General features: G+C 38.6%; 1 protein-coding gene across 1 annotated transcript in view; it reads right to left on the reverse strand.

Moving 5' to 3' along the window:
- AMPH (amphiphysin) overlaps positions 1-15,823 on the reverse strand; it is a 170,858-nt gene that overhangs the window by 53,766 nt on the left and 101,269 nt on the right. The window contains 2 exon segments of the mRNA NM_001244203.1: positions 5,899-5,984; positions 7,944-8,051. Of these exon segments, the coding sequence (NP_001231132.1) occupies positions 5,899-5,984; positions 7,944-8,051 (194 nt within the window).

Genomic DNA, 15,823 nt, shown 5'->3' on the forward strand with positions numbered 1-15,823 from the left:
TAAGCCACAGCAGGAACTCCTAATTCATTTTCTTTTCTCAATGATATTCTCAAAAAATAAGCCTAGAATCCTGACTGGCTAATTAGATTCTATCTAAATTGCAATCAACAGCAACAAAGGACTAGAAATACTATCGAAGTCTACTGTATAAAATAAACATATATTCAGGATGTTTATAATAAGAATATTTATTTGGGGGGCTATAAGAATGTGCCTTACATAATAGGTACCTCTGATTTGAACAAAGAGATAAAAGGATGGAGAAAAGGGGGCTTCTAGTGGTTAGTTGTCCCCTGTGGTGAGTCAAATTCTAAAAAGCAGAGGTGGCTGAATGTTCCATCATCATGAAAGTCAATAAAAAGACCGCTGTTTAAGCACTTTTATATTCCCTCACTTAACCCTCCTAACTTCAACCTCCAAGGTGGTAATCTTCATTTTATATCAAGGAAAAACTAAGGCACAGAGAGTTTTACTGTCCCTGGTCATGTAATTAAGAAGCGGAGAACCAGTATTCAGACACAAGGAACACATTATAAAAAAGCATGGAATGTTTGCTGAGAAATTCTGCTTAAGCATGAATGTTGTTATTCCTGTGCTTCTCATGAATTAGAATTTTACTAAAAAATAGAAGTGCAATTTAGAGACCCAGAGATGAAATAATAGTTGAGTGCTAAATCCATTCTACCAATAACACTTACTTTTTCTATGGCTTAACTTGGACCTTAGATTCCTAACATGCGTCACTTAATTTTTTTTTTCCTTCATAAATTTAGTTTATTTGGGTTTCCTTCAAATAAAAGGTTCCTTTCCTTTTTTTTGTTTTCTTGGGGTATAATAATCAACAAATAAAGGTGTAAGTTATTTAAAATGTACATCATGGTGACTTGATCCATGTATTCATTGTGAAAGAATTCCCCCTCTAGTTCTTTAAGACACCCATCACCTCACATATCTTTTTTCTCTTTTTTTTTTTTGGTAAGAACATTTAAGTTTGATTAGCAAATTCTAATTGTACAGCACAGTGCCATCAACTACAATCACCATGTTTTACATTAAGCCCTGAGACTGTATTCATTACAGTGAAAAGTCTGCACCTTTTACCAACCTCTCCTACTTCCCCCACCCTCAGCACCTGGAAAGCATTTCCTACATTCTGTTTCTATGAACTTACTAGGTTTTGTTTTGAAGATATCACATATAAGTCATCCCATGTAGTATAACCTTACATATATTAGAATGGCTTTCATCAGAATGACAGGAGATAACAAATGTTGGCAAGGATGTGGAGAAAAGACAACCCTGGTGCACTGTTGAGAAAGTCAACTGCTGTAGCCACTATAGAAACTGATATGGAGGTTCCTCAAAAAATTAAAAATAGAACTACCGCATAGTCCCACAATCCCATTTCTGGATACATACCTGAAGGGAATAGAAACGGCATCTCAAAAAGATTTCTACACTCCCATGTCCACTACAACGTAATTCACAATAGCCCAGATACAGAAATCATCCAAGTGTCCATCAACGGATGAATGGATACAGGAGATGTGGTATATAGATACAATGGAATATTATTCAGCCATGAGAAAGAAGGAAGTCCTGCCAGTTGTGATAAGACATATGGACCTTGAGAACATTATGCTAAGTGAAATAAGCCAGAGAAGGAGGGACAAATAACTCGCTTAATGTTGTTTTTCTATTGCGATCATGTGTCCTTGAATTCACCTACTTTTTCTTTTCATAGTTTAAAATACAGTTGACCTTTGAACAACACAGGTTTGAATGGTGCAGCTCCACTTACACATGGATTTTTTTCAATAAATATAGTACCTATATCTTCATTTTACAGATCTTTAAATTAACTAAGTGTGGGGGAAAGCTTGTGTTCAATAAGAGTTTGTAAATATGGAATCAAAAGAACTAGGGCTTGAATCCCAATTCAAGGCAATCTGTTTCAGCTTCCTTCCCTTGGGTGAGTCATTTATCAACTCCTTTTGTTTTTGAGGTAAAGCCAACAGTACTTGGATTTTATTTATTTTTTATTTATGTTTTAAATGATTTTTATTTTTCCATCATAGCTGGTTTACAGTGTTCCATCAATTTTCTACTGTACAGCAAGTACTTGATTTTAAATTGTATGAGAGTCAAGGCCCCGAGCCCCCTGACTTATTCAAGAGTGGACTGTAATATACATAATCATGTATGTTTGTGTGCACACACACACACACACATTGATAAAGAAAATTCTGGCACAGTGTGTTTGTGAAATAGTAAGTACCTGGGACGGTCAGACCAGAAGCCTGGGAAGTCAGAGCCTGGTGAGGATGGCTTGTGTGTGCTCTAAGGCAGAGGACCTTCTAGACCGTGAAGCACTCATTTAAGTGCAGGAATGGCTACTTACAGCCTGTGGCCATGTTTGACCTGGGGAAAAGGAAAGGGCTTGGACCTGTATTTCAGGAGGCTAACTAAGACTCAGGCTGGATGGGAGAGAGACTGAACATGTCCTGACAACACTGTGCAGAAGGATCCAGCTCATGGTATTGATTTGCAGAGATGTCCTCCTAGAGCACTTGAAGCAGTAGCCCAGGACCCTTCTCTAGGATCCCAACCATCCAGACAGTAGTTCTTCATTCAATTACTTGACAAATGGCCTGTCTATCTTGCGGTGCATGCCTGGGGGTAGGCTCAGCTGGCTCTGAGAACTAACAATCCAGTTGGAGGAGGATGCAAGGGCCGATTAGTGAACATAAGTTCCATTCATACCAGTGAGAGAGAGAGAAGCAGACTTCAAAACAGCATGTCACAGATGGCCAACAGGCACATGAAAAAATGCTCAACATTACTAATTATTAGAGAAATGAAAATCAAAACTACAATGAGGTACCACTTCACACCAGTCAGAATGGCCATCATTAATAAGTAAACAAAGAACAAATGCTAGAGAAAAGAGAACCTTCCTACACTGTTGGTGGGAATGTAAATTGGTACAACCACTATGGAAAACAGTATGGAAGTACCTCAGAAAACTAAATATAGAACAACATAATTTAGCCATCCCACTCCTGGGCATATACCCAGAAAACACTTTCACTGAAAAATATATATGCACCCATATTATTCACAATAGCCAAGACAAGGAAGCAACCTAAATGTCCATTGACAGACGAATGGATTAAGAGGTGTTGTACATAAACACAATGGAATACTATTCAGCCATAAAAAAGAACAAAATAATGACATTTGCAGCAGCATGGATAGAACTGGAGACTCTCATACTAGATGAAGTTAAGTCAAAAAGAGAAAGACAAATACCATATGATACCACTTATATCTGTAATCTAATACATGGCACAAATGAACCTATCTACAGACAAGAAACAAACTAATGGACATGGAGAACAGACTTTTTCCTGCCAAGGGGGAGGGAGTGGGATGGACTGAGAGTTTGGGGTTGAATTTGGAATGGATAAGCAATGAGATCCTGCTGTATAGCCCAGGGAACTATATGTAATCACTTGTGATGGAACATGATGGAGGATACTGTGAGAAAAAGAATGTATGTATATATGTATGACTGGGTCACTTTGCTGTATAGCAGAAGTTCACAGAACACTGTAAATCAACTATAATAAAAAAATTTTAAACAACCAGCAACAGCATATCACTACTTAGGTTACTACAAAAGGCCATACATGATTAAATACCAAATACAGTCATTGGTACAGAACAGGCAGGCAGTAAATACTCCATGATTGAATGAATGAATGAATGAACAAATTCGTCACTCATCCCACTGAAAGGGCACATTCTGACTATCATCTTTGTTTGTAAACAAACAAACAAAACTAGTGTCACCAGCAGTAAGATATACAGCCACCAAGAGTACAGGCTCTGAATTCTGATACTATCTGCTTAGGAGGTTTCATTTCACAAGTTCTTTTAAACGAGGGACTCTGAGACATTACTATTCCCCCTCAAGGACTTCTGTGAGGCATCCTCAGGTCCCTTCTGGTTAGCTGTCAAGACCAACTTAATTTCTTTATTAAGAAGTTTCTTTGTTCTTGAAAATGGTGGACAGGATTAACAGCTGAGCTTGCTACATTCACAGTCTGCAGACCAGGATGCTCTCCCTTTCCCTGCCTTCCCTGGGGGCTCAGCCCCCTGCAATGGGAGAAGAAGAATTTGCTCCCTCACTTCCCATGGGGATGAGTGGGAGAAAGAAGAGTTTTCTTCCAGCTCCTGCAACCCTCTGACCTCATTTACACTCTGTCCCCTGAGATTCATGCCACATCTCTTCACAGTTCATCTAACAACCTCCCACCCCTCTAAAGTCCATCCACTGCCCACAATGGCACATGTCTCATGGTTTCCCTCTTGCTCTATCACCAAATACTAACACTAACATGGCAGATCTCAACATCCATACAACTGCCCAACCCCAAATCAAACTCCTAACTCACTGACTTCCATGACCCCATGACCTCCATTTTTATTAAAGTATGGTTGAGTCAAAACATTATATTATTTTCAGGTATAGAGTATTTTTGCAGATTATACTCCAATATAAATTATTATAAGTCAATGGCTACAATTCCCTATGTTATACAATACATCCTTGGTGCTTATCTATTTTATCCATTGCAGTTTGTTTCTATTAATCCCATAACCCCAGTTTGTCCCCCCCCCACTTCTCTCTCCCCTTTAGCAACCACAAGTTTGTTTTCCATATCTCTGAGCCTCTTTACGTTTTGTATATGTATTCATTTGCATGCTATTTTAGATTCTGTCTACAAGTGATATCACATAGTATTTATCTTTGTCTGATTTCTTTCACAAAGCATGATGCCCTCTAAGTCCATCCATGTTTTTGAAAATGACATTATTTCATTCTTTTTTATGACTTAGTAATATTCCATTATATATATATATACTAAATCTTCTTTATCCATTCCTCTGATGATGGACACAGGTTTCTTCCATTTCTTGGCTATTGGAAATAATGCTTCTATGAACAATGTGGTGCATGCATCTCTTCAAATTAGTATATTTGTTTTCTTTGGATATATACCCAACAGTGGAATTGCTGGACCATATGGTAGTTCTTTTTTAGTTTTTTGAGGACATGCCATACTGTTTTCCACAGTGGCTACACTAATTTACAATCTCACCAACAGTGTACTGGGGTTCCCTTTTCTTCATATCCTCACCAAGATTTAGGATTTGACTTAAAGCAATGTTGTATGACAAGCACAATTCAGTTTATTTAGGCTGGTAGCATGGGGGTGCTGATGGAAATTGAGAGACATCAGGCCCTACTTCACCAAACAACCTCTTGGTTCTGCCATTAAGTGAGAAAACTGAACTTAATGGCATGAGAAACACAGAGCATCTGTAAATTAGAAGAATGTTTATGTGTCTAAAATATAAATAAAGTTCAGATTAACTGCTCAGGGCTGAAATGGTAGAGGCTTGGTTGTCAAAGACATAAAACTAACTGAGCTCTTGGAATAAAGGAAGTTTTTCCAAGAGTTGAAAGGACACCCTTGTAATTTCAAGGTTAAGGACAGTTCTCCTAACACTAATTAAGATTTAGGTTTCCACTTGAGAACTATAACAAGGTCTAAATCTATGCCATCCAATGTGGTAGCTGCTGGCCACATGGGCTTATTTAAATGAATTAAACAAAATAAATTAAATTTGGAATTCAGTTCCCCAATCACATTAGCCATCCTCCAAGTTCTCAACAGCCTGCCTCATATGGCAAGTAGCTACCATATTGGAAATTAGAGATTACTGAACACTTCTTTTGGACAAGGCTGAAGCATCACAAGCAATAAAACAAGATAGGGGATGTTCACTGTTCTTTGACTTATATACCCTGTACAGAAGCATCTTTACCTTGACCATAATGACGGCAACTCTTCTTGTAAGTCAACGTTAAACTCTTCGAACACTTTCTGTGCTTTCTGAAACTCCTCTTCTGCCTAGAAATGACACATAACGTGTTTACCCTAAAAGATATCGTATATGCACTAGCCATTTATAGACAGAACAACATCACTTAATATAAAATAAGAATAGCATTACAGTGTCCTAGAAACATTTTGGGAAAGAGAGAAATCTGGTTAAAATATACAAGATCTTTTTCAAGAAGTGAAATATTAAATCTTATTTTAAAAGGAAGATGTGATTACCATGGTTATTTCTGTAGTTTCTGGCAGATTCATTCCTTCTACAAAAAAGATACTACCTGCCTGTCACACACACTATTCTGCTTGGAATACTAGGCATAGATGCTTCCCCAAGAAATTCCTCATCTAGTGGGAAGTCCAGATAATTGCACTATGAGATAGGGCTTATGGGCTGTTATAGAGCATGCTATTGGGGAAGATGGTACAGAGTACAGAAAAGGTTTCACAGTGAAGCGGGGGCTGATATTTTAATTGCATCCTGAAGAGTCAGAGAATACTTGCTACTGAAGGGGGTGAGGAATGGATCCCAATGTCTAAAGGTGGAGTTGCTTGGGTAGGAATTCTAGCTTGCTGGTCAGGTGGACCTGCTAGACTGCTTCACCTTTCTGTACCTCAGATCCGTAAAGTGGTCATAGCAATGCCTACCTCACAGGTGTTGTGAGCATTAAGGAAAGAAGATGTAAACAAAGGGCTGACATGGTGCCTAGCATTTCTGGAGCCTCATCGGAAGGGCAGAGGCTGCTCCAGTACCAATGTGTGGGCTACAGAGACTCGAGATAGGATGCGTGTGTAGAAAAAGGAAAGGAGAGGAAAGACTTGAAAGTTGACAGGGATGGGGATGTGAGTCAGAACCAAACTGTGAAGGTCGCATAGGTCATGCTAAGAAATGTAGATGTTTCTTTGTTACATTTCTAAAGGCAATGGGTGCCATTAGAAGATTTGTGCAGTGGAATGGAGTTTCTTTGTGGCATAGCCAGATAAGGATCTGGTGCTATCACTGCAGTGGCTTAGGTTGATACCTTGCCACAGGTTCAATCTATGGCCTGGGAATTTCTGCTTGCTGTGGGCATGGCCAATAAATAAACACATAAATAAAGACTTGAGCAGTGGAGACACTTTATCTAGATGTGTGCTGTAGAAAGGCCATTCGTGCAGCTGTGTATGGGCAGATGGAAAGTGACAAGACTGGGAGCAAAAAGAGAAGTTAGCAGGTGTCTTCAGGGAGTTGTCAGTCAATGAATGACATCCATGGTAAAAAGCTCTAGAAATGGGTTTTCTGAAAGAGATGAATATTATGCAATTATAGCCCCATCTGTACACTCACAGAAGTTATATCTGAGAATTTCCCATTGGGTTTCCTATCTGAATCCACACATTGGCATGAAGTATGGACCACAACCACAGAAAGAATGTGGGGGTTCTTATCATCTTCCATGATCAGGCAATATTGTTGGAGGCAAACGTCTATAATGATAACCATGCATGAGTCAGTGTCATCCATGTGAATTCCATAATTACCTGAAAACCATTCGTGTTGCTTAAAAATTAAGGCAAGCAGGAGTTCCCGTCATGGTGTAGTGGTTAACAAATCCGACTAGGAACCATGAGGTTGTGGGTTCGATCCCTGGCCTTGCTCAGTGGGTTAATGATCCGGCATTGCCGAGAGCTGTGGTGTAGGTCACAGAGGTGGCTTGGATCCCACATTGCTGTGGCTGTGGTGTAGGCCGGCAGCTACAGCTCCAATTCAACCCCTAGCCTGGGAACCTCCATATGCCGTGGGAGTGGCCCTAGAAAAGGCAAAAAGACAAAAAAAAAAAAAAAATTAAGGCAAGCAGCCCACAATCACCATGTTTGTTTAAATCCTGTCCTGATTCTAATCTTCATGAAAAGGCAAAGATTTCACTGTAAAGAGCAAAGTTGCTACAGGTCACAGAGTATGAGGAATGGTAACAACAGTAGGATCATCCCTACCTTAGAGATGCGACTTTCATCCTTCCTCTTGGAGCTCTGCAGAGCTTCCAGGTGGTGACGGGCACTGTCATAATCCACTAGCTTCCTGCTGCGCTTTGCAATGCGATTCTGCCAACAGGGAAATACATTCACTAAGAAAGAGATACAATCACAGATTCTTTCTTTCTTTTCTTTTCTTTTTTTTTTTAAGATTCTCTTCTTGACCAAAATGAGTAGCTGATGTCCTGACTGAGATAGAGGTGAACCAGAATTTCACTAGATAAATGATCCACGGAAATCAGACTACTGCCTCTGATCCTGTGTGAAAACCATTAGGCAAATACCTTCCCTACCTATGCCAATCCCAAACTCCCAGTCCATCCTTCCCTCCCACCTGTCCCCTTTGGTAACCATAAGTTTGTTTTCAAAGTCTGTGAGTCTCTTTCTGTTCTGCAAATAAATTCATTTGTATCCTTTTTTAAGATTCCAAATAGAAGTGACATAAGTGATATCATGATGTTTGTCTTTCTCTGACTTACTTCACTTAATGTGATCATCTGACTGACTGGCCAATGAGGACCTGCTGTATAGCACAGAAAACTCTACCCAATATTCTGTGATCATCCTATACTGGAAGAGAATCAGAAAAAGAATGATGTGTATATAGGTATAACTGAATAACTTTGTTGTACAGCAGAAATTATCACAACATTCTAAATCAACTATACTTCAATAAAACCTTTTTAAAAAGACCTTCACTTCAGATAATAATTAGGTCAACCATGAGAAGGTGAAGGCAGAATTTGAAGCCAAAGAACAGAAAAATGCCAGAATTGGCTGAAGGAAACAGGAAGACCTATACTCTCTATTAACCTCTATTCTAAATCTAAAATGTTCCATTTTGAAGATAGTAGATGACTATATTAGGATTTGGTTTTATATTTTGAACAAACTCTCATACTAACAGAAGTTCTATAAATCAGACTTACTTCCTAAGAAACCCTTTTTTCTGTTCCTCAACCCCTTCATCCATTAGAACTGAGGAGCTGTAAAAATACATAGATTCCTAGAGACATACACTCCCGTTAGGATATAGAGAGTTGCAAAGAATGTTACTTCCACACTAACAAGGAAAAAACTTGGATAATCTATAAAAGCATAAATCTTCTTGATTGCATCAGACATGTTAAGTCAGAAGGCAATAAAATAACCTGAATTCCAAAGAGTACCTCCAAGGAGAGATGAGACACACACACTATGTTAGCTTTGGCAGGTAAAAGTTGTGGCCACCACACAAGAGGACAAGAAGAAGTCAACCAAAATTGTATCCAACTGTTAAAAGCCTCGTGTGGGATAATGCATCAGTCTGGAATAACTGGGTGTTCAAGATACAAGGGGAAGTTGTATTGTAAGCAAGCTCTTCCCTTGGGCCTCCACTGGACACTACAAGAAAATCTGGAGACCGGAAACTCCTTAGCAGTACAGGTGAGGGTGAGGTGACCTCTAACTGCTTGTGGGAAGAAACAAAGCCCTGCCCTTTTCCTTGGACATTTTCCTCTTTACAAAGCAAAAGCTTCAAGCCACATGAGAAGGAAACAACAAATCCTCCTGTCCACAAAAACAAGGCAAAGATCCACTGATTCTGGTTGGGGGGGTGGTGGAGAGGGGAATAGAAGTAAAGTCAATCTGGCCGGCAGGAGGGAAAGGAATCCCCATGGCCTCAGGATATATTCAAAAATAATTGTTACACACAGAACAGTAAAAGAAAAATATATATTGCCATAAGGGAGGGGCAAAAAACCTTCTTAGGCCCAAGATCTGACTCCTGTAATAAGAAGAGGTCTGGGAGTTTCCATTGTGGTTCAGTGGTTAACGAATCTGACTAGTATCCATGAAGATGTGGGTTTGATCCCTGGTCTTGCTTGGGGTTAAGGAAGGATCTGGCATTGCGGTGAGCTGTGGTGTAGGTCACAGATGTGGCTAGGATCCCAAGTTGCTGTGGCTGTGGTGTAGGCCAGCAGCTACAGCTCTGATTCGACCCCTAGCCTGGGAACTTCAATATGCCTCAGGTACAGCCCTAAAAAGACAAAAGACAAAAAAGAAGAAAAAAGAAGAGGTCTGATCCCCCTTGGGCAGGGGCAGGAAACTCCTGCTCAAGACCAATCACAGATACAAGGCTGACTTAGCCTAAGCCATTCCAAGTCTAGTGCTGAATAACAAGCTCCCATTGGAGGAAAGACAAGTGTATGGGGAGAGAACCCCCCCCCCCGGAATAAAGGCATACCAGGACACCTGAAATCTGAGAAAAACTCTCTGGCATCCACCCTTTGTGGGTCAAAGAAGAGGAAAAAAATAGACTTCAGTCCAAAAGTCTGAAAACACATTATAGATGTCAGACCATAAACACAAGGCATTAGGCTGCCAATTCTAGAGGCATTTGAAATCTATAGTGCCCTAAAATAACAATAGCAACAACAAAATCCAAATCCAGCTCAAGTTGCAATCAGGTTGATTCAAACTCTCACACTATTAGCCTGACAACAAGGCATGCCCCTTTCCACGCATAACTGTTACTTCAGTCTTCACTATTCTGTACATGATGTCTGGCATTTGATCAAAAATTTTGAAACATACACATTTAAAAAAGAAAAATGGCCCATGAAAAAAGACAAAAATCAGCAGAAACAGACTTATACATAACCCAAATGTTGGCATATCAATCAGTAATTTTAAAATAACTATGATTAATATATTAAAGTATCTAGTTAGAAAAAGTAGACAAAATACATAAACACAGCGGGAATTTCAGCAGATATATGGGAACTTTAATAGCCAAATGGAAATCAAGTGGAAATGCTAGAAATAAAAACATATATTAGAGAGGAGAAATTTCTTTACTAGACTTAAAATAGCAGAGAAAAGAGTTCATTTGAAGGTAAATTAAGAGAAATTATTTCCACTCAAATAAAAAGAGGAAAAAAGTTAGAAAAGAAACAGAATAAAGCATACAAGACCTGCAATACAATGTTAAATATCAGTTAGTCTAACACAGCATAACCAGAGTCTAAAAGAGATGAGAGAGAGTCAGAAGAAATATTTGAAGAGATGATGGCTGAGAATTTTATAAAATAAGCAAGACATCAAAGCATAAATCAAAGAAAGTCACAAAATCCTAAGAGGGGTAAAATACCAAACAATACACAGCCAGCTATATCATAGCCAAACTGCTTAAAATCAAGAATAAAGAAAAATATTAAGTACAAAGGTAACAGAAGACTGATCTTCAGAAACTATGGAAACCAGAATACAATGGAGTGACATCTCTTAAGCACTGAAAAATAAAAAAATCAAGAGAGATCTTAGAATTCTATTCCCAGTAAAAACACCTTCTAAAAGTAAAGGTTCAGGAGTTCCCGTCGTGGCGCAGTGGTTAACGAATCCGACTAGGAACCATGAGGTTGCGGGTTCGGTCCCTGCCCTTGCTCAGTGGGTTAACGATCCGGCGTTGCCGTGAGCTGTGGTGTAGGTTGCAGACGCGGCTCGGATCCTGCGTTGCTGTGGCTCTGGCGTAGGCCGGTGGCTACAGCTCCAATTGGACCCCTAGCCTGGGAACCTCCATATGCCGCGGGAGCGGCCCAAGAAATAGCAACAACAACAACAACAACAAAAGACAAAAGACAAATAAATAAATAAATAAATAAAAGTAAAGGTTCAATAAAAGGTTTTTTTTAAAAAAACAAAATCTGGGAGAACTCATTGCCAGTATAAGAATTCCAATACTAAGTGGAGCTGCATAATGAGTATCAGGAATGGTACAAATCAAGGTAAACATACAAGATTTTGTTTTTTACTTCTAATTGCTTGGAAAGGTAACTGACAATCAAGGGCAAAAACAGAAACAATAGATTATAGGCTTTGTAACCTATGTAAAAGGAAAATTATGATAATAGAAGCACAGAGGAAGGGAGGAAGAGCTGGAAATACAGTGCTATAAAGTTTTTAGACTTCATAAACTGCTATAATACTATTTAAATTTAGACATGATAAATTAAAGATGTACACTGAAAACTGTACAAAAACCACTGAAAATTAAGTTAAAGGGAATGACTAATAAGCAAGTAGTCTAAAGTGTACTGATTCTTGAGACCCAAACTAAGAGACTCTGATTTAATTAGTTGGAGGCAAAGCTGAGGCATCTGTCATTTAAAAAAATCCCACGTGGTCCAGCAATGCCCAGCTAGTCTTACTGAGAGCTATTCAAGAAGAAGATCCCTAAAAAACTTTGATTTCAATATGGCAGGAAGAAGAAAACCAATAATAATATAAATGTTTATGGCTTATAAAACATAGTCCTCTGGATCCTCAATAGCAACACACAGTACAGGTGTTTCAGGGATTTTCCCATTTTCTAGGTAAGGAATTTGACTTCACGTGAGGTTAACCTCTAACTTGTCCAGACTTACTCAGAGAGTCACTGATGAAAGGTGAATTAGATATTAGCCCCGTGACCAGTGTCAGGAGTCAGATGATGCCTAGGGCACAAAATTTAAGGAGTCCCTCACTCCTGGGGTCATGTTCATGCAGGGTCAGCAGTCCCAGCAGGTGTCTTCTTAACATTTTGAACCCTCATGCCCTCACTTGCCTCACTTGGTCCCTGCTTTTGATTATTGGTTAGAACTCCTAGCAGTATCCACGTTTCTCTGATAGACTCTGTCATTCAACTACCATCTGTCACTCTGAGCTACTGCTCTACACCCCCTTCAGGAGTGGCGACAGGTGGGTTGGGGGGAGAGGGTTACTCTCTTTTATCTGCTTCCAATCCCTTTCACTTTACCCTCTGCACAGACCATTTGCAACTGGTGTTGGTGGAAAGCATAGCCGACATGCCACATTCACTTAAAATATGCTGAATTCACCCAGCCAGAGTAGAGAGAAGCCTTTAGTAAAGTTCGGTAGTGTGCTGATAAGGTGACAAAACTCATTATTTTTAGCAGACATCTATTACCTTCCAAGGAGCGCTGTCCCTCGAGTTAGTGACCTTGTGTGACTCTATGGACACACTTACAAAGCTCTGATTTGCGGACTTGGGTGAAGGGGGGGAATCTCCTTTAATATCTTCCAAGAGGTACATCTTGATTCTTTGAAGATAAATTTGATTTTTGAAGAGACCCAAAATTCCGTGACTTCTAAGCCTGGAAAGAGTGCACTAGACCTTATTTTTTTTCATCAAAAACAAGAAGTGAAGTAAATAATGACTTGTTTTCTTATATAACTGAGAAGGCAATGGCAGAGTACAGCTTAATCATGGTAGAAGTGACTATTTTGAGGCCATCACTCATTTTGATGCATATATTTTTTGTGTTGGAAAAACAAATCAATCTTATTTCCTTACCTATCTGATATTTGAGAAACTTGAAAAAAGAATCACATCTTCTAAATAAGGATAGGATTAATACACTAGTTTTTATATTGAAAATGGTATAATTCTCATTTAACCATTGGATAGTAAACTTTATTAAATAAATTTCTTCAGATTTCCCCCTATGCATTGACCTTAGGCAGTAAAAAAAGTAACTTACTGAAATTTTTAAAAAATTTCAACAAGCCAAATTTGGAATTCATTTTGGCCCACTGTGTAAACATATGCTTAGTGGCTCATGAAAGGCCATCAGGACAAACTCTATACCACAATTTACAATAACTGCTCACAGCTGTAAGCCTGCATGGGTTGATGACAAGCTGGCTCTTATTACAACATTGACTTTAGATGTCCGTGCTATGCAATAAAAACTGTAACACCAGGTGTCCTGCCAAACACAGCTGGAAAAGTCAAACATCATTCCCTCATGAATGGCATTTCATAGCCCTCACTGATGGGCTGCAGTAAATATTTGAACATTTGCCTGAGGTTTTAACTATGCACAGCCTGCTGATTTTTTTTAATGAGCATCAAAGAAGTCAATTGTGTTCCAGGCTTCGAAAATTCTCCAGTGAATATTTAATCACAATCTTCCTTTTCATCAATAACCCATTCATTACATAATCACTCAGTACTCTGTGAAGTGACAGAGAGTATAGCCACTTCCAACTTCCATCCAGTGAGTAAAGGCATACTTTTGCGTCTTTTCACAGAAGAAAAGTCTTTCAACTATTAGAAACAGCTATCCTACCTCCTGTCCAAGTCCAAGCTGTTTCCTTTCCAAGTTAAACATTGCTATTTCCTTTACTGTTCATCAAATGCAATGGATTCACAAATCTCTATCTGGATTGAAACCCTATGTGTATACTCTTACATTCTAAATGTGACTTGAGAGAACAAGTGTATTGGTTCTTTCCATGCCACAGGTAAAACCACAATACATATTTCACTTATCTTCAGGGCATCCAACTAGATAATATGACTCCAAATCTCTAGTGTAAAGGTTCTTCAGTAACTGAAGGATCATCTTTATGCATGATCTCAACACTGGACCCCAGGAAAAGAACTGCTTAAGCAAAAATTCCACTGAGTGTTTCCACAAACTCTAAAGACTAACCAATATAATCTATCATGATTTTATTTTAATCTCTCCATTTTTCAATGCAGGTACTTCTTGTGTAGTTGCCTTCTGAAATTATACGCTCCTAGACAGAATGGCCGGTTTCTAAAAACTATTGTTGATCAGTACCATAACAGATAAGATCCTTGGCACTTTTTTGATGATACTATGTTTTTGCTCCTGAAACTCAACAAAATTTTCCTTGAAATTTTTTCATTGAAGTATACTTAATTTATAATTTTTGTTAGTTTCTTCTGTACAGCAAAGTCCTTTTTCATATTATTTCCCATTATAGGTAATTATAAGCTATTGAATGTAGTTCCCTGTGCTATACAGTAGGACCTTGTTGTTTATCTATTTTATGTACAGTAGTTTCTATCTACTAATTCCATGCTCCTAATTCATCCTTCCCCCATCATTTCCCCTTTGATAACCATAAGTTTGTTTTCTATTCATTTAAGTTTTCAAATGTGCTCCTGTCTAGTCAATCACAACCTTCATTTGTTTATCTAAATCATACTATAAATACTATATAAATAATTTAGATGAGTTGCAAGGTTCTTTGAAATTTTCAAACAGGAGGATGAAGTTTTCTTTTACTCTCTTCTGATTTGTTGAGAGTTGATTTTTATGGAGATCAAATTACCATGCAATAAACAAATTCTGACACTCTTTACTCCACAAATGCTACAAATTCCAAATTACAAAATTCAATGTCTATCAAATTATCTAAAAATATAGCAAAACACATTCCCTTTGTATAGAATTTTAAATTTAATTTTTAAAAATTTCTTAGAAAATTTTAACAAACTTAATACCTTTTCCTTAGGATGTAGCTACACAAATGACTCAATAAAGTCTCTGCTGCCTCTTGTGATAATAGCACTGAGAACCCATCATTTGGATTTGTTCTCTGGGACATCCTGCAACAAGGCTAATGTACCTAGTATGATCCAGTTATGTTCTTGTCTGCTGCCTCTGGTGTCCCAAAATACACTTTGGATGTTGGCTAACTAGCGTTAGTCTGTGTGGGACCAAGGAAACTAACATCACTGATATGAGTGCAGTTTTGGCCAAGAAGTTTTACTGTTTGATGGCCAGGTCCAGTGCAATAAAGAAGGCCAGGTTAATGTGGATTCACATCAGAAGTCACCTAATAAGATACTGCAGATGCCCACAGATGCTGGTTCTTAGCTTCCTGAGACTATAGGAAGGGCAGCACATGGCTGTCTCACCTGGCCCTTCTCTATGACCAGGGAAAACAATCAGGTGGCAGATATATCAATACTATCATTTGCTATGCACAACTCTGATGGTTTAAAAACTATCTTGCCTCGAGTCAATTCTAAATCGATGATATTC

Source organism: Sus scrofa, chromosome 9 (assembly GCF_000003025.6).
Source record: "Sus scrofa isolate TJ Tabasco breed Duroc chromosome 9, Sscrofa11.1, whole genome shotgun sequence".
Lineage (NCBI taxonomy): Eukaryota > Metazoa > Chordata > Mammalia > Artiodactyla > Suidae > Sus > Sus scrofa.